Source organism: Ambystoma mexicanum, chromosome 12, assembly GCF_040938575.1.
Source record: "Ambystoma mexicanum isolate Mex_15411 chromosome 12, UKY_AmexF1_1, whole genome shotgun sequence".
Taxonomy (NCBI): Eukaryota; Metazoa; Chordata; class Amphibia; order Caudata; family Ambystomatidae; genus Ambystoma; species Ambystoma mexicanum.
Genome location: NC_090936.1, coordinates 540,309,224 through 540,331,568, shown reverse-complemented (window position 1 = coordinate 540,331,568; position 22,345 = coordinate 540,309,224). Strand labels below are relative to the sequence as shown.

Genomic DNA, 22,345 nt, shown 5'->3' with positions numbered 1-22,345 from the left:
AGATGTGTGGGGACCCGCTGATCTACAGCTGGGAAAACCTGCCTGCAAATGTTAACAACAAAAATGCATTCATGTGCAAAAGCACAGTGTGAAAATGGTGTGTATTAGGGCACACGTATAACCCGTGCATTTGTGCCAATAACATTATACTTGCTCATTCTTCAGTTCCTTTCATTTCCCCTTAGTAAGGTGCAGAATGAAACTGGTCTTCATTTGGCAAAAAAATTGCCCCAGATTTATTTTCACAACATCATAAAAAACACTGCACACATTAGTGAAAATAGTTCTGAAGGTGTGACTCCTGCTCCGTGTCCAGCAACCTGCTTCCCCCTTTTCTTGCACAAAGTCCACAGTAGGCCCAACCCTTCGTGTCTGAGCCCGCCTGCCCTTGCAAGTGTTCGTGGGCAGAGAGAGTGCCGTTTCTTCGGGGGAAGCGGAGCCCTTATTGTTACCACCAGACACCCCTGCCGCTTAGGCTCCCAAGAGGCGTTGGTCCGAGAAGAGCGAAGACCCTACCGGCGTTCTCATGGCTCCTTTGGAGTCTGTCTCTTGTGATTGGTCGCCCAAACACCGCCATGCCACAGGTGGATTACCGTCCACCGTGGCTCCACTTTCATCATTTACAATTCCAAAAGCTTTGTGCACACATTCCAGTAAAAGAGTTCCATCGCAGACAAATGTACTCCATCCTTTAGATAATATTTCAAGTTGATCAAGCCATGTCTGATTTGTAGGAGGCCTCTGCCCTTGCAGAATTTTGACACAGTACAATTCAATTTTCTCCGCGCCCCTCCATTCCTGTCTTGGAATTATTTCCGACCACACGATCTCAGTCTCACCCAGCTGTGCCGACAAATCCTGCAATGAGAACATCATTTCCCTCATGAAAGCACCCCTCCCCATGCTTGTCAAGTCATTACCGCCCAGATGGATGACCAAGACCTCTGACTTTTGCTGCTTACCCAGCAACTTGCGAATATGCCCTCGCTACTAGGCCCATCTCATCCCGGGCACCTCGTGCCACCATATCCAGTATTCACCGGCCGCCAGCTCCTCCTGCTCTGCCGTCCAGCTTGCCCCGGCCCTTGACACAAAGGAATGCTCTAATATCCAGACGGACCGCCTCCTCTGCGCTGCTGCTAGTGGGAAGGAGATGAGAAGGCAGCAGGTTAACTCTACATTTTTTCAGGTCTGATGTATCTTTTAAAACACCCCGATGTCCACCTCCCTATTTGCTTGATTTCTTCAGACCCCAAGCCATCGGCTGCTGCGGAGGTGGCCGCCCCTATCCTAAAAGAATGTGTCCCGAACACCCCCTCAGTTAGCCCCACTTTCTCCAAGGCCATATCCATGACCCTTTTAAAAGAAAAGCGGCTCAAGGTGGACCCATCCCTGTGCAGTAGCAGTGGGAACCCCACCTCAGACGGCCGCCTTTTGTTGGAGATAGCTTGCCAAGGCAGCCACCGGGCAGACTACATTCCCCTGGATGTCCTGGAGTGTCACCACAATCCCCTTCCCTTTCTGATCGGTTTTTGACCTTCTTAGGCAAATGTTTACCCAAGCCTTCGTACCCTGGACATCTCCTAATCGTAGAAAACCGGAACCCTTGCCCTCCTTGTTCTCTGGTACTAGCTCGCTCACCCTGAAGGCCCCAAAGAAAGCTACTGTGAAGGCTTCTGTGAACAAAACCCTCTCTGAATCATTACGGCATACCACCTTCAAGCATTTAATGAAGCCATGCAGTTTCACAATGTCAATGGGCCGCCTTTCATCTGGTTTCTTCACCACCTGCTTTGCCCAACTTTTCATAGCCATTACAATGTAATGCTCCTTAGTGGGGTCAATTTCACTCCTTAGCTTAGCATAATGCTCTATCGCTGCCAAGTAGTACGCCATCCAAGCTCTGGTTTTCCCAGACCGCCAACACCATCCCACAAAGGCCTGCACCGGTAAATCCTTCTGCCCTTCTGACAGAACTTGGCTTTGAAATGCCAAGAACTGCTCCCAGCAGGCCTTGTATCTTCTTGCCGTGCCTGGCGCTAGAGAACTCTGATCATCACCCAAATCATGCCCCACCAGTCATCCTTGAACGGAGTCATCACCTTGCTTGCTTCTGGATAGTTCCCCCCGGAACTTCTCCCACTGTAAACGAGAGAGAGAGTCAGCGGCTACATTTTTGACTGCCGGGATATGTCGAGCCCTGAACTCCATGTTCAATGCAAGCAAGTTCTTGGTGAGTTCTCTAAGCAGATTCAACACCCTTGAATGTGCTGGATGACCCTTGATTGATGATCTGGACCGCCGCTAGATTGTCCAACCATAGCAACACCTTTTTGTTCAACTGCTCCCCCCTCACCCCCCACATTTTAAATGCTACCACAATGGGAAACAGCTCGAGTAACGTGATGTCCCTGGTGATCCCCCTTCAGATGCCACTCTGGTGGCCAGGCCTTACCACACCAATTGCTGTCAAAAATTGCCCCAAAACTGTGGGCCCCTGAAGAATCTGAATAGCTTGAGCCTCTCACTGTGATTCTCCTCTCCCCAGTAATTCACCATTGAACTCCTCCAAAAAGAATGTTCCCACATCCTGAGCTCATCCCTTACTTCGGGTCCTAGCCGAACATATTGGGAGGCATGTTGCAATCCCACTGTTTTATGCTTGTTACTTCTAGCAAACACTTTCCCCGAGGGGATGACTTTCCCAGCAAAATTGAGGTTACCTGCCAGTGACTGCAGTTCCCACAGAGTTGCCTTGTTCTTAACCTTCAACACCTTGATCGTCTCTTTCAACCTCTGCACCTTGTCATAGGGCAGCCTGCACTCGCCCTTGTCTGAGTCAATTTCGATCCCCAGAAATGTCAAGCTTGTGACTGGACCCACTGTCTTACTTCTGCTAGCGGGACCCCCCATAACATCCATCATACCCTGAAATGTGCTCATGAGAGCCCTGCACTGCCTGGTCCCTTCTTTACCAATGAACAAGAAGTCATCGTGATAGTGCAAGACCCCGCCCTTTTGGATCTCCTGCCTCAATGCAAACTCCAAGAAGGTGCTGAATGCTTCAAGTATGAACATGAAATAGCACAACCATTGGCAAACATTTATCATAGAAATACTCGTCCTGCACATTGAAACCCAGCAAATGATGACTCTCCTTGTGGATAGGTAGCAACCTGAAGGCTGACTCGATGTCAGCCTTCCCCATTAGGGCACCCCTCCCCGCTAATCTTACCATCTGTATAGCATCGTCCAAAGAGGAGTAATGTACCCGGCACTCTGCTCCGCTATGCCATCATTCACAGATTCCCCTTCCGGTAATGAGAGGTGGTGTATCAAGCGATACTGGCCCTCCTCCTCCTTCTTGGGAACCAACCCCAACAGTGACACCACAACATTCTTTATAGGTGGGCATGAGAAAGGCCCCACAACTCTACCCAATTCAATTTCTTTCCCCACTTTCTGTGCCACCACCTCCAGCATCCCCAATGCCGACCGCAAGTTGCTTGATTCCCTGCCACCCATCTTCCCAGAGAAGGGGATCCTGAAACCCCACCTGAAACCTTCCCATAGCAATTTTGCATCTGCCCTGTTGTGGTACGCATTTAACAATGGAATCAAAGTGGGGAGTTCAACTGGCGTTGGTAAACAAGTTTTAATTACACTCAGGCTTCCCTTTGGTTTGGCAAACTTAGGCATGGGTGGTTGGTCATTACTCCTGCTTTGGTTTCTCTTTGGTCTTGGCGCTGCTCGTATGTTTCCTTTCACTTGAAGAGGGCCCCAGCGCTTCCACCCTTTGCATGCCTAAATCGACACGCCTTGCAAAAGGGGAAGTCCCCATAAGCAAACCTCCGGCAATCTGCTTGCGTCCCCTGGTAGCTGGACCCGTTCCAGGAGGAGGGCCTGTGAAAGGACCCCCTCCCCTGTTGGGAGTAACCCCCTCTGCCTCTCCAAACTTGGGTTTTCTCCCACTGGGGCTTGTCTCCAGATTCTCTGGCAGTTACCATCTTATCTATGTACCCCCCCCCCCCAACGTCCACCTCATCCCAGGACATAGCGGACCAGACTTGCATTTTGAGCCTAAAACCCCAGTTATATTCCAACTATCCCTCAGCCCCATATTTCAGGTATAGGTTGTGGATATATTGCTCATACATGATCATTGCCAATGCATCCTGTGGGAATTTCTCAAGCATAATGGACACATACATTCTAAAAGCCTTGAGCCAATTGTGGATGGTGGGTTCCACCTTGGCTCTCTCCCTTCCCCCTTTTTTCATTCCTTCTCTTTCTCTGACAGATCCCTTAAGCCTTCCCCTAAGGGTACCATCCCCACCAAATCCAAGATTTCAATAAACTCTTTTCTCCAAAGCTTTTCCTTAGTGACCCATGGGATGTGCCATACCAAGGAGTTCACCGCCACTCGGACAGGAGCAAAGCCTGGCATCGACCTCCCATACTGGGTTACATTACCCCATACTCCACCCTGCCCCAGATTGGGTGGAGTTGCTGCAGCTGACTGCGCCCCTTGGATCTTCCCACTTAAAGTGGAGACCCCGGGCCCTGACAACCCTTGTCCCCACCAGGCCAGCCCATGTTGTGTTCCTGCTGGAGATGTCCCTACCTGAGGCAACTGGCTACCCCCCCCATGCGATGGGTAAAGCAACAGCCTGATACCCCCTTGCTGGAATTGCCCCCACCTGAGGCAAATGGCTAACCCCCACCCCCACTACAGGGCCTGTGCTGGGTAAGGCAAAAGCATGATACACCCCCTCCCCAGGACCCCCTCGACCCTGATTCATAACTTGACGGTTTACCATTTCAGCATTATTTGCCAAATTATTAACAGCACTGTCATATACTTGACCATGTCCACCTTTTCCCCCATGCTATACATTTAACCATCGCTAGGGATGTGGGTCCCTCCTCAGCTACTACCACCTGTCAGGGTACGAGAGTGCTGGGCGTACTACCACGGTTCCCTGGAGCCTCTGCAGGTGCCGGCGCCGGTAAGGCTACATCCTCCTGCGCCCTCCCTTTTCCTCTGGGTTCCTTGCTGGTCTTGGCTTGCTGTTTGCTTGCTTTGGCCCTCTCCGTCATGGTGCTTTTCCTTTTGGACGTCTGCACCTCCTCTTCCTATTCTTCCCATACTTGCACATCCCTTAATAACTCTTTGTTGGAGCTGTCCTGAAACATTAGAGGGGAGGCTGGGACCTGCTGCTTCCTATCCCTGCTGGAGGACCATTTCATCCATCCTATTAGGCCCACGTGTAGCTGCCGCCAACCTCGCCATGGCCAAAAATGCCTCCAGATCCATCCGTTCAGGCGTGATGATCTAACCACCTTCTTATAGCTGTGCTGCTGTTTCAGCCTCGGCAGCCCTACGCTGTAATAATTCACCCAAAGTTGCAGCTGTTTCACCCAGGCGGCCCAATGTAAAAAGAATTGAAGGTGTTCACTTTGTAAGGCAAAAACACCCCGAGCAGCCCCTCGTAAAATAAATTCAAATTGTACGGTTCCTTCACACTGTTTCACCCCTCGGAGGCTCGGAGGCCCGGATGCAGTCACAAGCTTTCAAATGTTTCGAAACGGAAATCTTTCTTTCGTGTCGGGCGTCCTGCAGGGGCTGGATGCTTCCTGCCGTACGACGCACACCGGTTATAAAGGGCTTCCCCCCAGCCCCTTTCTTTCGTCTGCCCTTTGCGGGCTTTTGGACGCTTTGCCACTCTTTTGGCCGGCGACCTCCCCCTTACCCAGGGGGGAGGGAGGAGGAGGACCCTGCCCGAGTTATCTGGGTGCCTCCTCCATTTTCTGGTTTCTCCTTCGTCACCTACAGTTTCAACGGATGCAGTTCTGAGTCTCTGGATCCCGTACATGATCATAAACTGTGGGATCATGGGTATCTTCCCATGCCTGATCGCACCATCAACACATTACATGGAATGGGAAGAATATATGCAGTGTGACATAGATGAAGGACTACCGTTGCCATGGAGGTGCGAAGTGAGGTGTATAGACCGCAAAAGAGAACCTGTTTCCTAATACAAATTGCAATGGGACTTACCTGGCTTTATAACTGAGGTCACATAGCATCACTCCTCACCCTGTACTCCATTAATCTATACGCATTGTCACTGCCTCACACAAAACAGCTGAAAGCAGGGCAACACATGGCTGCGATAGTTTGAAGACTGGCCTTCCTTGGAAACATAGGATTACCGTTGGCCCACCCTTGTGGCTTCATTCTTAACAATATCCTAGATAAATCAATGGAGGAGGAGGAGGAGGTGGGGGGCAATTGGCTGCAGATTATCAAGGGACATGTTTAATGGCCCTTGCACAGCAGAACAAAGATAAGCACCTAGTGGGGGACCTAAAACTCTGTATTACCACTTGATGCCATTGCAAATTCTTTCTCAGAGTCACAGGGGGGGAGGGCGCAAGTTGTGGGGCCATTTCCATTGAAAAGCCCTAATGCCCCAATGCTTGGTCTGTTTACACAGCCTTTATGCCTTGGCGCAGAGGTGTTGCTGGAGGGAAGGGGGGGGGGGTTGAGGGGGGCTATAGCCCCGGGTCTTTGGGTTGTAGCCCCGGATAGAAGCTGAGGTGCTACAATCAAAATGCTGGATAGTCCCGCCAGTCCCGACATTAGCTCAGCCCCTGATCTTTTCCAGACCTAGCAACACCCCTGGCTTGGTGTCTGGTATTGACAGCGTAGTGTTTGCATGACCTTTCTCCAGGCCTCCTCTTCCTCCCCTCTCTCACTTTCCTTTTGGAGTTTTGGCTATACATTTTAACCAACACTGAGGGAGATGTCATGTGAGGAGGGACACACAACTTGTGGGGGATATTTGTCCAAAGACTGACCCACCCACTGACTGACTATGGCCAGTCCTGCCCAATCCTGAATCTTCGCGCCCACAACATAGCCTCCTGGGATTTCTTTGAGCTAGCTCTATAAAGAAGTAACATCAAACTGTTGTCTGCTAAAAGGTAAAAGCTAGATTGAAGCTGCAAATATGTTATTGGGGTAATAGAAATGTCTTAAACGAGCACGCCTTCAGCCACTGTTGCTTGCACTGAAGTCTGGTTAAAAACAAGCATTAACAAGCCGAGGCTTGTGTATGGGTATTACACAGCCATTTCCCAGGCACTGCTATTGTACGCTGAGTTAATCCTACGATTTTCTAACTGTTGCTGCCATTCTAACTGGAGTGCAAGGGGAGTGCACTTTGGTGTGTGAAAAGAAAGCGGCTTCGTTTTTCTCATCACTGTGTCTAACTTCACAATAGCTCCTCTGCCTGCCCACCCCTTAGAGACCCCACAGCATGTATTTTATGATTTCCTCTCGGGGATGGCAGTCATGTTACAGCATCTCTCCCATGAGCCTCCGGTGGCAGGTGACACACCCTAGGCTAGGAAGGGTGGGTCCCAGGAGCGTATGAATCACTCGAAAGCGAAAAGAGCAAAGGCGTGTGTCTCTGCCGAAAATACCTGCTGTGTATAATGCAGAATGTGTTCTTATTTTTGGTCATTCTTCTTGGCCCCTGGATGTTTCTCTCAATAGCCCTTGCCTGTCTTCCATTGACAGGTGATGCAAGCACAGTGGTATGCCGTATCCTATGCGGCAGCACCATAATATATGGTAACGAGCATTAGATCTGTTTCCATGCGCGTGGGTGGTAAGAGAAAAACATCTCTTGCTGCAGCACCTCTGGGTATTACGTGGCATACGATAATTGGGGAGAAGTCTTATGCAACGATGGCCTCCCAGTGATGATACGGATGTGGATGTTCCTGGCCTTCACGTGTACCTTTGTGTAATTGCGAAAGCCCGATTACTTGCTAGTAATCTTCATCACTGCTAGTCCTACTCTTCCTCATCACAGTAATTTCCTTTAATGGCCATCTCACCCACAGGAACTTTTAAAAACGTTTTCCTCTTGAGGAATAAATGCGTCATACTAACCCATAATCCCTAGAAACCATTTCCCAAGCCGGATCATGGTACCTTTCACACCATGGGTGAGCAGGGTCGTCGGTACTGTGACGAGGAACAGTAGGAGTAATGAAGATTACTGGTAAGTAATCAAGGCATTCTTTATAATTCTTCTTTTAAACATGCTTAGGACCAGTTTCCACCTCCACCTCCACATCCCTCGTCCCAGTACTTACATTTGAGGTGTACCCAAGCAGTACGAAGTGGAAGGGACCCAATGAGCTGCTCATATGACTGAGCGTTGCAGCATCCCATCACCGATATCATTCACCTCCCTACGAACTGAGGGCACGCCCACCCTCAAAGGAGTCATCGCTGGAGTTGTCCACATTCAGGCTATAAAGACTTTTGAATGCATTATGGAGCTGCCCAGGAAGCTGCCGCACATATCTCCTGCAAGGACCCCCTCAGTAGCTGCCATGCTCTAGCTAAGCGCCTGCTCGGGCATGGGTGATCAAGAGGCCTCCTGGGCCATTGTAATAGCCAGTCAGATCCATCCACTCCTTTACATCACCGAAGCCTTTCTCCCCAGTCCGTCAGCCCTAACGCCGCCACCAACAATTCACCAGAGTTTCTAAAGACCTTGGTCACATCGAGATACTCCAGGACTGCGCTCCTCACGTCGGAGTGCCAGGCTGCTTCTAGGGCTGTCATGGGTCATGAACGAAGCACAGAGAAATGTTGAAACCACTTCAGAGAGAAGTTAGGATCACGTCTCACCTACAGGGAAGGTGCATGATGTCCAGCAGATCAAGGTGGCCCGGGGCTGCCAGGGGACATTAGTGAGCCCCGGCAGGGCCCCACCTCAGAACCATATGTCTGAGCCTGCTGCCGGGGCTTGGCCCTGGCTAGCCCAGGCCCACTTAAAGCCCTGCAGCAGGTGAGACAGGGCTACTGAAGATTTGTCTGCCCCCTAATTTTGCCATAAGCAAATAACTGTCAAGCGGGTGCCTGGGGTGCTTTACGGTGCAACTCTACCGCAGCTGTTGCACAACAAGTTTTTCTAGGCATAGACATTATGTGAATGCTGTTCTTTATATACAAAAGCCAATAAAGATTTTCGAATTGAAAAAGAGGACAGGTGTACAGCGGGTCTCCCATGGAGACAGGTGCACCTGCGCTTCTGGCGCGCTTCTGTGTGTATGTACATACATATACGCTAAAGCCTCTTTATTTGGAATGAGTCTGAGGACTTGTATGGAGCAGGTGTGCACAGGGTCTGGCAGTAAAGATGTGTGTAAACAAGTCCTGTTTTATTTGTATTCTATTAAGTAAAAGACAATCCCCTTAAACAGGAACTCTGTACGCGGTGAGAATTACGGAGGAAAACGCCATGGCATTGCAGGGTGCTTTACAAGAGGCCAGGATATTGGATGTATTGTTTGGATACCAGGTGGTGGTGGGGGAGGAGGTGGAAGGTACCAGTTGGTACACGACGTCTAGATTATGCCGTCCGAGAAGTCGTTTTCCATTTGAGCAGGAGCTGGGTACGAATGGGGAAATGTCCGTCTTCTTCCGGCGGTGGAAGCTGCAAGGAGTGCCTAGCATTGGCTGCCTGAACACTAAGGCCTGGAAGCCCCAGCCATCCTTGTGCCGCGCCCCAGGGGTCCCGGGCAGGGAGAAGAGGAAGACCCCCCCCCCTCCGCCCCCCCAATCCCTTCGAGTAAGAGACAACTGCAGGGTGGTGTGTACAGCTGCGCCCTGCGGTAGTTCCTATGGGGGCGGGGGGGGGGTTAGGGTCACCTGTTGATGCCACACCCCGGGTGAGGATTCGTCATGGTTCAAGGCGGGGGGCACGGGTAGGCCTCCCTGTACTTCCCCGGCAATGTCTTGCGTACACTGATGATTAGAGTGGTGTTACGTTCACAGATGTAATCTAATAAAGGATCAGGCGAATGCGGAAAGTGATCGTGAGAAGGTCACGTGGTTCCTGGAGCCACTACGCAGATCACCCGGGAACTTCCAGTCAGATGTCGTTGCCCTGGAACTGCTCCAGTGTTGCTTGCCAGGTCGGCCTCGGGAGTTGGTGGTCGACTATCTGTGTATGGGGAAAGTTCCATACATCAAGAATTGTAATGCCATTCCTGAACTAGACCGTCACACACAATGGAAGAGCAAACGCCACTTATCTGTGGAACACGGGTGTAAAGTCTGCCCCACAGTCGCCAGAACGAGTCCATCTGCAGCTATCCGATACAGTCACACACGCACCTCTGTCGTTTGCAAAATAACATCCCTAAGGTCAAACCTCACAAGGTGTGGAAAAACACTGATGCTGTGGGTTAATGCACGCTGGATACAGGGAGACCGACACATGCTGCAGGGCGAAGAGAAGATACTGCAGGGCGAAGAAAAAGCAAAGATACTGCAGGGCAAAGAAAAGTTACTGCAGCGATACGAAAAAATACTGCAAGATGAAGAGAGGATACTGCAGGGTGCCTACCCGCTACTCTGTGGGTGATGGTGTCCCCCCCCCATCTCACCTTACCATTATAGCCCCACCCCGGGGCCGTACAGAGTCCTCTGTTGCCCTGCCGCCACCATTGGGTTTACCGTCTAGACCTCTCCCATGGCACGCCTTGTTGTAGGTGATGGTGTCCTGCCCATACCTGGAGTTCTCCTGAACCACTGTATAGCCGCACTTTCCCACCACTCACCAGCGGGGGCGGCCTGAACCCCCTAGCCCCCTTACTCAACTTACCTACAACCCTTGCTAGCCATCACTGACATGTCCTCACACCCGACCGCCAGAATCACTCCACTCACCTCACCTCACCCCCTGAGCCGCACCATTGGAGACCCTGCTGGATAACCCTCCCGCCCCTGTGACCCCAGCCTAGCACACCTTTCCGTTTCCTGCCAGCCCTGTGCCCAGAAAGGCACCTGCATCCTATAACAGAAACCAAATATATTTAACAATTATTATTTCTTTATAAAAAAAAAATATACTTCTAACACATATATATATATATATATATATATATATATATATATATATATATATATATATATAATACAATATTCCCCCAGAGGTCCACCAATAAAACTGCCTCTCATATACATCTGAAAAGGAAAAAGCTGAGGGGAAACAACCCTGCCACCTGCTGGACAGAAAAGAGCACTGTGCCCCCACAGCGCTGAGGCCGCACCGAGGGGTTCAGGGAAAACATCCTGAACTTATATAAGAAACCCAGCGGCCTGAGAGGAAATCACCCCCCTGCTGGCCTTGACGCTGCACTGCAGCCCGCAGTGTTATGTGGTGCTCTGCTGCCCCCCAAGACATGGAGCTGTGGGGGGGGGGGCACAGTAGCCAGCCATGTTCCAGTGAGTAATACGCAAAACCCTCCCTCCCCCTGACCTAAACTCTCTGCATGGAGGAGCCCACGACTCCGACTCCCTGCACCGTGTAGCTGAGGCCTGCCATGCGCCCGCCATCAGGAGCAGGGCCGGCGAAGGTTCAGGCAACAAGTAAGGCATCAACCGCCAACTGTTACTGGACCTTCTCCAGCCCGGGATCGCTGGCCGCCTGTGCAGTGCCCAAATATCCCGGGGGGGGGGGGAGAGAAGGGGGGACTCGTATCACGTACACGGGTACCCCCACTCGTTGCCCCCTTCTTACATTTTTTTTTTTTTTTTTTTTTGATCGGGATTGATATTAAACTACAAGGTGTGCTATGACCTCATCTAATCTAAATTTTCAGAATGTTCAAACTACAAACTATGATACATTTTATTTATAGCGTGCCTATACACGTGCTTCAAGGCGTGACACGACAAGGGAGGACAAGACAACGATCTTACTAGGCCTAGTGACATTGAAACGCGCAAGTGCAGGGGAGAGGGAAGGGGGGGAAAAGGCACCAAGGTCAGGGGAGGAGGAGAAGTGCGAGACATAGGAGAAGACATACAAGTGGCAGTGCAAGGTGGGGTAATTGCAGACATGAAATATACAATAGTATAGGGCTATTTACAGGTGCATGGGTCAATATAACACATGGCATGGTTTTAAATAGGCTCACCATGATATACATTTACAAGCTGGGAGGACCGGAGTATAGATAGATCTTGCAGATGTTGCCTGTGCTGTTCACTATTCAAGGACATCGTCTGAAAGTGCTGTTCTGTATTTTATAAGACAAATTGTATTGCACATAACTATGCTTACGCTAGCTCTGTCTTGATTTCCCAATCTTTATGTGGCTGTCTTTCAACCTCTTCTCCTTTTTCAGTTTAGCCAGGCTCTGTTTCTCAATGTCTTTCAGCGTCCCGCCTGTGCTGTAGGCACATTCTCCAACCCTGCAACCACCACTTGCAAAGTTTGGGGCCATTCCTCTTCTCTGCATTGTTCGTATCCTTTCCTGGACTTCTCAGTGGCCACCTCATGTTCTAGAACATCAGGACCACTCTCAGACTCTAGGCACTTTCTAAAACCTTTCTAGATTCTCTTCCAGCATCAGCCTCTGCGCCTGGCAGTCTGAGATTGTTTCCACCAGCCGCTCAGGGTGGCAGCTGAATGCTTCCTTCTCCTGCTCTAGAGGATGACTCCTCCTCCTCCTCCTCCTCCTTCAGCAATCCTGCTCTCCTTGCTTCCCTCCACCTGACCCGTGATTGGATTGGATTGGCGTGGGAGCTTCCTTACCCTTTCTTTCAACATACATTACCACTGGAAGTTTTATTTCTACCCATTTTCCCATCATGCCCTGCTTTCTGGTTCCTGTCACATGACCAGAGAAGGTCAGGTGATGTAAACCTAGTCGCCCATTATGGATTTTTGTCAGTTATTTTGTGGATCTGTTTATTTCAGAGATGAAAAGGTTGCTGAAATGCTATTTGTAGGCAATTGCACTCTGCTTTTCTGGGAATATGGGAACTTTGTCATATGTCAGATTGCAACACGGCATCATGTGCATGCGTAGAGTGCTAAAGCACATAAGCTGATGTGTAACATTGGTTACATCTGCACTTGCATGTACAGATCCAGGAAATATGCGTCGCCAGGCCCTCACTGCAAACCTTTTATCCTCCTCTTTACCCAGGGAAGGACACATCGGTGGATGAACAGGGGGCCAGCGCCATGTTCTGCACCCAGTTGGACACCTACTTGAATGGCCACCCCGTGCAGTACCGAGAGGCCCAGGGGCACGAGTCTGAGAAGTTCATGAGCTACTTCAGCAATGGCATCAAGTATCAGGTAAGGCATTGATGGGGATCGCTTAGTGAGGGAAGATTTGGGGTGATAAAGAGTAAGATGTCTGCCAGAGGATGAGCGAAGAGGACAAGTGGTTGATATTTCAGCCATTAGAAATGTCAGAATTGCCGATCTTCTGTGCAGGGAGAGGAATTTGGTGTGGGGTGAAATTCGTCAACGTGGGCACATTACGGCAAAATAACCATGGAGCGAATAAACATGGATTTGCTGACCACTGTTCCTAAGCGGAGACCTCATTTGAATCGAATAGGCGTGTACAGAGGCACAGGAGGAATGACGAGTATTGGTCACGAACCCCGTCCTACACTGCAGCTCAGGGTAACGAAAAACAGTGGTTCCTGAGCAACTTCTTTAATGCAGTCAAGAACAACATCAACATTAGAAGTCAATAAAACCATGAGCTGCTATTAAGATAACACCCTCCCCTGTGTTGTTAAAGGTCTGTATCCTGAGAACCTGCAAGCCTAGGTGCGTTCTCCTTGCGATCATAACCCTGCTTAATAGAGGAAAGCGAAAAAGGAAAATCATTGCATTCAAGAAGCCTCGTTTTCACTTCGGCCATCATCGGGTAGCTCATCAATTCTTCCATGGCCCTAGTTGTGACCGACTGAAAGGTGTAGCGAGTGTACACAGGTTCTAAAGTAAGGGGGAAACATTGCATCTTGTAAGCCTTTGTCCACAGCACCGAGCGGCAGGCAGTCACCCACACATCTAAGCACATGAGAACCTTTGGGTTGCATCCAATGTTGCATGGTTGCACAAGGCGTTCTACCTGAACACTGTATCCGGTGTGAATTTCCAGCTGAAAATAGCAGAACAATCCGTGTAGGTTGAAGATGTTCTGGCTGTCAACCGGATGAGGCTGCATGGCTAGGAAACAGTGCAATGGTTCACTCTGGGAAAACGGATACGTTCTCATCCTGTGTTTATTTCTGTTTTTGCCAATAGTAAAATGGAGGATTTGAATTGCTCATCTGTGGAATGATTAACTAAAAGGAAGGATATTGGCCTTTGGTCAAATATGGTGACTTACAAATGCTCTGCAAACTGTGCCTCTATGGTCATGGAATAACCAGCCCCTTCACTGCATCAATGCCATTGAAGCCCATTTCAAGGAAGGGCATTTTCACTACAAACCCAACTTATTGCAAGGCCAGCGCACCGACATGCCCCCCTTGGTTTCAATATGGATGCCGCCGAAATGAATTAAACCAAAGGAGGGAAGCATATTAAACCTTTTTTTTTTTTTTTTAAAGATAGATATTAAAAAAGAGGCGGAACATGAAGGAGAATAGATGACGACTAATAATATAAAAGAAACGCGGAGGGGGAGTGTTGAAGGGGCAACATTGGAGTAACAGGTATTCTATTCTGTTTCCCAATAAAGAATGTTGGAAAATACCACAAACAAAGGAAAAGGAAACATATCCTTGCCCCCTACAATTAGATAGAAAGGCTTGAGGTGAGATGGCTGCAACACAACGAGTGGGCTGCCGTGAGATGAGTTTGGGCTGGGATAGCTTTCATTGAGATGCCATGGGTCTGCTCAGCCAGAGTTCATAATGTTTATACTGGGCCTAAACACACTTCCGCATGGGTCAGTTACCAGAAGGTTTGGTCTTAAAAGTTGGAAGATATTGACAACACTTGGATTCGTGCTCCCTACAAATGTGGCGTGGGGTGTGGGGGGGGGGTCAGGGAAAATGCTGAAAGGGCAAAACCGAGATGAACCAAATACATTTTACCCCAGCACAGCAAATGATGGCTTGTTGGTTCATTGCCTTTGGGGTTGGTAGCAGGAGGATGGGAGGATGGGCTGTCTGTGTGATGAATCTGCTTTATGACATTTCTGAAATCATTGGGATTCACTGTGGAAAATTGTGTATGATTTAAATTCTGTTTTCCCCACTGCAAATATGCTTTCACCTGCCTAGTGGCATCTTACACCCAAACATGATAGTTGGTTGTGCCTGGGGACATAGCTGACAGCAGTAGAAGCGGTGACCGTGCCCTTGGAACGGCTTCCACTCATCCAAGAGAGAAAGCCATAAGATCCAGATAAAGAAAAGGGAACACTCCTTTCAGGATGCTTTTAGGGGTACAGCCATTGGTTTGGTGATCATCTAAGGTTTCTCTACCAGGCGCGGGAGATGCATATGTGACCTGAGGCACAGGCCCTTGCCATTGATAATTGGAAACTCACCATGTCTTGCACGGCTGCCAGATCTCACTCTTACTCATTGTGCATTTGTAAGGTGCTTATACCGCAAGTGAATTGTTTTTCAAAGCACCCACAGGGCAACAGGGAGGGAACATGGGAGTGAAATGCAAATGTAACAATGGAAGATAGAGGCAGCTGTTAAGTGACTTGGTGAGCGTGGCAAACTGCAAAAGTGCAGGCCTGTGGTAACACAGGCCAGTGGGGGGTGCCAAGGCAAATGATTGGAGTGGGTGGAGGCTGAAGGCAATTGGGTGCGTGAGGCCTGGACCTAGGTGGACACAGAAGACCCTGGTCACCAATCTCAGCAACTGTGGGATTTAGCAGAGGAGGGAGGAAGGGAAGGATGAGGTGAAAAGGAAGGTCTTGAGGAGCTTCTGAAATTTGAGGAGATGGGGCTCAAGTCGAAGATGACGCGGAGGCAGTTCCATAAGAGGGAGCCAGCTGAGGAAAGAGATCAGCCCACAGCTCACTGTTTATAAAAGTGCTTGACACACAGAGAATTGGTGCCGGAGGAACGTAAAGATCTGGAGGGAGAGTATTTAGTGAGAATCAGTTGTAGATTGCGTGGTTTCCAGCCCCAGACAGCCTTATGGACTTGGAGCCAGTGGCGAGATTTTGGGGCTGTAGAGATGTGGTCCCTGGGCTTGAGGCCAAGGATAGGTCTTGCAGCCCTATTCTGGATTAGCAGGAGGGGTCCTAGATCAGAGGAGGGAGATTGAGGAAGAGGTTGTTGCAGTGTCTAGCCTACAGGGCACTAGAGCTCTAGAGACATTGAGCTTCTGGGGGAAGTGAGGTGAAATGGAAAGTGGGCCTTCTTGGCATGGTCCTGAATGGGTGGGAATTCGGAATGAGAGGAGTCGAAAGATGACTCCAAGGTTTCTAGTCTCAGTTGAAGGAGAAGGAGGGGGCGAGCACATAGAAGGTGGGAAGAAGGAGCGAGCAGGAATCCCAATGAGAAGGTTCTCAGTCTTGCTGGCATTGAGGCAGACATCACTCGAGGCACACCATGACTGGATGGCAGGTAGGCAGTCGGTATGATGGAGGAAGTAAGGAGAGGATCAGAGGGGAGTTTGAAGAAGAGTTGTGTGTCACCTTCATAACACTGGAAGTTGGGGGAGAAGGTGGAAATAAGGTGTGCAAGTGAAGCAAGATAAATGTTAAAGAGCCAGGGAGAGAGGTTGGAGCCCTGGGGTTCACCGCAGGTGGAGATGGAGATGGGGGAGGAAAAAGAGCCCAGAATGACCAGGGATGGATGCTCATTGAGGAAGGTCAGCCAGTCCAGTGTCCCGCTCTGAGATAACTAGTGCATTGTGGAGCCGTTTTATGAGGATGGAGCAAGGGCTTGACTGCAACCCATTTAGTTAATATAAAGATTCTTGATAGAAAAAGAGAATGGTGTGTCAAAGTAGATTTTGTTTCTGCAGGGATTTTGTTAAATTTAACCTTCATTTTTCTCATCATTCATTTTTGAGTGAGAAAGGCAATAGTGCCATTATGGGAATATGTCTAATTTATATGTACGGCTCACTGTTATGTTTAACTCTCAGGAAGGTGGTGTCTCTTCTGGACTCAACAAAGTCCACACTGACATCTCCCAGATCAAGAAGCTCTACGTGGTGAAAGGGAAGAAGAACATCCGGGCAACTGAAGTGGATCTCTCCTGGGCGAGCTTCAACAAGGGAGACTGCTTCATCCTTGACCTTGGGGAGGTGAGACTGTGTGTGCATGTCTGTGTGTGCACGCTCTGCTAACTTTTGTCATAGCGCCAGCCTGTGCAAGTCGATAAATCGAGTAGCATGAAAATGGGCAACAATAACAAATTATCACAGCTCTTAGGAACCAGCGGAAACCAGCCTGAGAGGCTTCATGAAAACTGTAATTGTAAAAAACATATTAAGCATGGCATTGTTCTTCAGAGAAGAGAGGTTGCCTGTCTACCTGTATTGATGGTATACTCTGTGCGTTCTAGAGTCAGTGCACCAATATGTCTCGGGAGGATAGCTCAACGGCAACGTGCTCGCCTTGGAAGCAAGACGACACGCACAGAGCAACACAGGTTTGATCCCTGGGTCTGCGCTTAGAAACCTTTGGGTATTAAGCACATTATAAATAACCTATCATATCAATCTGGCAGAGTTTTCTTTTCAGTATCCCAGAGTCTGTGTGGTTTGGAAGATTTGCCTTGATGACACTTAAGGGTACTTGTATGTGGGGAAGTTCTATCTTTAAATATCAGAAAATCCTGCAAAGCTTTCCTACAGCAGGATGTTACACCTACAAATAAATGCCTGCCCGGTGATGCTTGCTTGAATTGATGACATCCTAGAAATAACAGCGTTCGCATGTGCTTGAACCTCCTTTGCCTCTTTTCTCTACTGCTGTAAACTAGGACATTTGAATGATGTCCAATCCGTTTTAGGGCAGCAAGTTTATTTAGCTGACAATCAGTTACAGGTGTGGTGAAAGTACAGGTTTGAAGCAATTAGAGGTTGTTGGTACTTATCCAGGTCAGGGTTTTCCGTCTAAATCTAGAGTAAGGTTGGTCAGTTCTCAGGTCAAGTGTGAGTACATTCCAGGATTGCGCAGCTATGACCGGAAAGCTAGAGCCGCCAGCTGTGGTCCGTTTAAATCTGGGAATCTCTAGGGTGTAGGCATTGGATGATCTCGTGGGACAGGATGTGTGTCTTTTGTTTATTCTTTCTGCAAGGTAAGGTGGCGCTATATTGTTCAGACATTTGTATGTGAGTGAGAGTGTTTTGAAGAGGATCCTGTTGTTAATCTTTAGCCAGTGGACATCTCTTCTGAATGAGGAGATGTGTTCTCTAGTGGGGATATTCAAAGCTGCTGAGGGTGTTATTTTGAAGTCTTTGCAGTTTGTCAGAGATGTATTAATTAGTTCCCACGTATAATGCATTGCAATAGTCTCGTTTAGATAATATCAGTGCATCGGCCAGGGTGATGCAACTAATTTCTGAGAGATAGGGTCTGCAAGCTCGGGTAAGTTTGCAGGTGTAGGCTGTCGTTGATGCCAGTGAGTTGACTTGCTTCCTGAGGGTGAGTGCAGAGTTGAGGTAGAAACCCAAGTTTTTGACTGTGGGCATCACCTTAATGACACTGTTGTCAATATTAAATGAGGCATAGCTGGGGTTCAGTGTTTCTTTAAGGGCCATCTCTGAGCCTAGGATCAGTAGCTCAGTTTTGTTAAAAATGTGTGTCTTGTCGGACACACTGGCTGCTCCAGTGAATCCTTTGCTTCCCATTTAAACGTTCTGTCCATAACCAAGACCGTGCATCAATGACTTAACAGGAAATGGTGAGGAGCTGGCAGTGCCTCTCTGGAATGAGGGGACAAGAAGTTAGTATTCTGGTGGCAGCTGATGTTTGCGGGGACAGGGTACTGTTGGCGCTGGGCCAAAATGGCTGCATGGACCACCCATAATTTGGGCCGACCCTACTGTTTCTCAAAACGTAGCTTCGTTCACTCATGGTAGCCAATAATTTGTGTCCTGGTTTTAGGTTGGGCAGCAATAACATAAATCCTTGAGCCCCTGGAAATATGACCACTGGGGATTTGAAGCAGTTGCAAGTGGCGTTTTGCAATGATCAAACCACAAATAAACAAATATGTTGGCCATCCCAAGGGGCGATAGCATTGATAAACTCCCACCAGCTTTCTCTTGGACTGCGATCGAAGGGCTGTTAATAACTATATGAGGGCTTCCAACAGTTCGCCCCCCATTGGCACATGTCTGTGCAGTTTGTTATAGTTTTATCAATGGGGAGCTTAGAGTCTCCTCTGCCCAGAATGCAGATCCAGGACTGTCTCTAATCACATCGAAGGAGTTACACAAACACCCCTGCCTTTAGTGCAAAGTCTGTCACACGTGTTCATGCTTCTGCAGGCAGACATGTCCAGGAGGTCTCTCAATGAACCACTGTACTCTTATCCTCCTTAGAACCCCTAAAAAGGCGATATGGGACTATTCTCCCATGGAATTTCTGGAAGTTCTGCTTGGTGTGAATGTGGTTCTGTTGGATCTTTGGGCATCTAGAGAGTCTCTCGGTGCCTCAGAAGACTGCTTGTGCGTTGCTCTTATGTTTTGTTTTTGTGGTGGCTTCCGTGTCACATTATAAATCATAGCTTGTTTTGTGTTTAACATCTGGAAGCAAAATAATAAAAAGCTAAATTTGACTGATTTTTGTTTCAGAAAATCTTCGCCTGGTGCGGGTCTCAGTCCAACATCCTGGAGCGCAACAAAGCAAAGGATTTAGCCAACCAGATAAGAGACTGTGAGAGGAAGGGGAAGGCCAAGGTGGAGATTGTGCAGGAAGGGGAGGAGCCTGAAGATATGATCACGGTAAGGTGGGGGGGAAGAGTCGGAGCTAAGTAGAGGATGAGGGAGGGTAAGGAGCAAAGCGACAGTAAGGGAAATACAGTGGGAGACATTGAGAGAGACGGAGAGAAACAGAGAAAAAACACAGAAATGGGTGCGGGGAGATGAAGGGATAGTCAGTTCAAAAGAGATGCAGAAACTGAGCGAGTAAATGAGTTAAAGAGCTGGAGTGAGGAAAAAAACTAGGAACGAGAGAAAGAGACACACATTCAAAATAGACAGACAAGAGGGTGATGGACTAAGAGGAGACGGGAAGACCTGAAGATGGACAGGGAGAGAGACGGGTACAGAAAGCGTGAGATAGAAAGAGAAACAGTGTGTTCTACATCTAACCTACAGATAGAAGATGTCATAGAGGAGAGAAAAACAGATAAAATACAGGTACATATAAGACGGATTAAATGGAGGTGTAGGTGATGTTTAAGGACAGGAATCAACAATGCAAGGGTGACCGGTTGCCGCCAGGCAAGAGAGCACGTGTATGATATGTGGCTAGGTGAGAGGAGTAAAACAGTATGTTCAGGTAGATGAGGAACATAGAGCGATGGTACAAGAGAGGAGCTGACGGGTCCGCAGAATACTGACCCTTTTACTGTCTAGAGGAGCAGAGGCAATTACTGGGTGGGTTTAGGGGCAGGAGTGATTTCTGGACAGCAGGTTTGGGATGGCAGAGACCCCGCTAGGCCATGGGAGAGGTTACACAGTTGCTATACCGCATTTGACAGTCAAATGTGATGGGTTGATCGCACTGTTTGTGCCATGGGTTCTGGGTGATCGACAAACCTGTGTTTTATCATGTTCTGCTCCACACCCGCAGATACTGGGCGCGAAACCGGCCCTGAGGGATGGAAACCCAGAGGAGGACAAACAGGCAGATGAGCAGAATGCCCACGCCGCTGTGCTGTACAAGGCAAGTATACACGTCTGCCACTCTAAAGGTCTAGCATTTATAAGGCTGTGAAAAGCACAAGGGGCAGAGCATATCTAGTACTTTTACATGCAATAGCATAACTTTGCAGTGCAGGTTTGTGGTGCACAAAGAGGAACTGGAAATTGTCAGGGTACGCTCAGGTTTCCGTGACCTAAGAAAGTCTTGCTCATATCTGCTTTGTGCGATCACCAGTAACCTTTTGCAGCCTTTATTAGTTCCATATTTGGGAGTCCTTTATTGGGGGGAAATAAGCTAAAATATGTCTCGAGCTACTCACTCTGGCCTGCCCTGTTCTTCAACATCCCCTTACTGTTGAGACACATTAAGTATTACTAACATTCATCACATCACATATCATTGCTGACTATAAAAGCAACTCGGCAGTAACCTAAGCTTTAAACTGCATTAAACTACAGTACAAGGAGGATCCTAGGCAAGTCTACCTCTTAATAATGCAAAAATACATATAGTGTGTTTTTCAGAAGTGCAACTGCACGCATCAGCTATGCAGGGAATGTAGCATGTCCCGTCATGATACACTTGCAATGTAAGTCTAGCGAGTGAATGTCAATGTATGAAGTAAGCAAGTCATGCAAGTGTTAAAATGAAATAATACATTTGATCTGTATGGCCACCATAACTTCCAAAATGAGGCAATGGACAAGCATGAAGGATGTTCTTAATCAAAAGGATGTCACACAAGTGGCATATGATTTGCCTTCTGTCTGCGGCTGGAAAAAAGCATGCATAAGTCTCGCTCCACCGTCTCCCCCTAAAACCCCTGTGCCTTTACAAACTCCAGGGAATCAATAGGTGGTTGGTGATGTCGAGGCACTTCTACAGGGCCCTTCAGATTTGAAGGAAGTGATGCAAGAGAGGCTCTCCCGAACCAGTGATCGAAGTGAGCAGGAACGGTCGGGAGCAGTGTTCCACTACTTTTTTTTTTGTTTCTGTTTACTTCCTCTACTTTTTACGACCGTATTCACCATTCTATTTAGAGGATTTGTCCATTCATGTCCCTGTGCAAGTGTAAAGTTGTAATAGGAGCCTTAGTTAATAGTCACTTAGACTATTGCAATGCCCTGCCCGCAACACCTTGTCACATGTTGCACTTTGCTTTCTGTTTACCCGCACCCTTCCCGAGACCATAGTTCCACTACTTTTTTTCGGTACACTTCTACCACTGTCCCGACCCATATATCTCCCAGGGCTCTGCTGAACGGACAGAAGAGGCGGATCAGCCTGACAGCGCTTCTCTTCAGTGTGTTGACTTGACTGCTTTACTGCAGAGAGTTGTGGATAGTGCATTTTGGGAGGAAGAGGGGAGAGGCTGTATTGGCATTGGGCCCGCTATTTTTGGTTTTGTCCTATGTGGAGGTACTTTGGTGGCACAGCATGGCCACAACAATCCTACATGGAAAGAGAGAAGAAATGGGGTCGTTGAAAAATAAATTATTGGCTTGGCATGACAATTGACAATGCTTCTCGCATGAACTGGGTGAACTACTCTTGTTAATTTGTGTATTTTCCGCCATATAGAACACCGTGATAATAGAGAGTTAGGATAGGAATATCCTTTGTTCATCCCTTT

At 48.5% G+C, this 22,345-nt stretch overlaps 1 protein-coding gene across 1 annotated transcript in view; it reads left to right on the top strand.

The window, feature by feature from the left end:
- Positions 1 to 22,345, top strand: part of CAPG (capping actin protein, gelsolin like) — a 64,132-nt gene that overhangs the window by 27,897 nt on the left and 13,890 nt on the right. The window contains exons 3-6 of the mRNA XM_069628848.1: positions 13,036 to 13,190; positions 16,977 to 17,138; positions 19,638 to 19,787; positions 20,641 to 20,733. Coding sequence (XP_069484949.1) covers positions 13,036 to 13,190; positions 16,977 to 17,138; positions 19,638 to 19,787; positions 20,641 to 20,733 — 560 coding nt within the window. The remainder of the gene's footprint in view (positions 1 to 13,035; positions 13,191 to 16,976; positions 17,139 to 19,637; positions 19,788 to 20,640; positions 20,734 to 22,345) is intronic.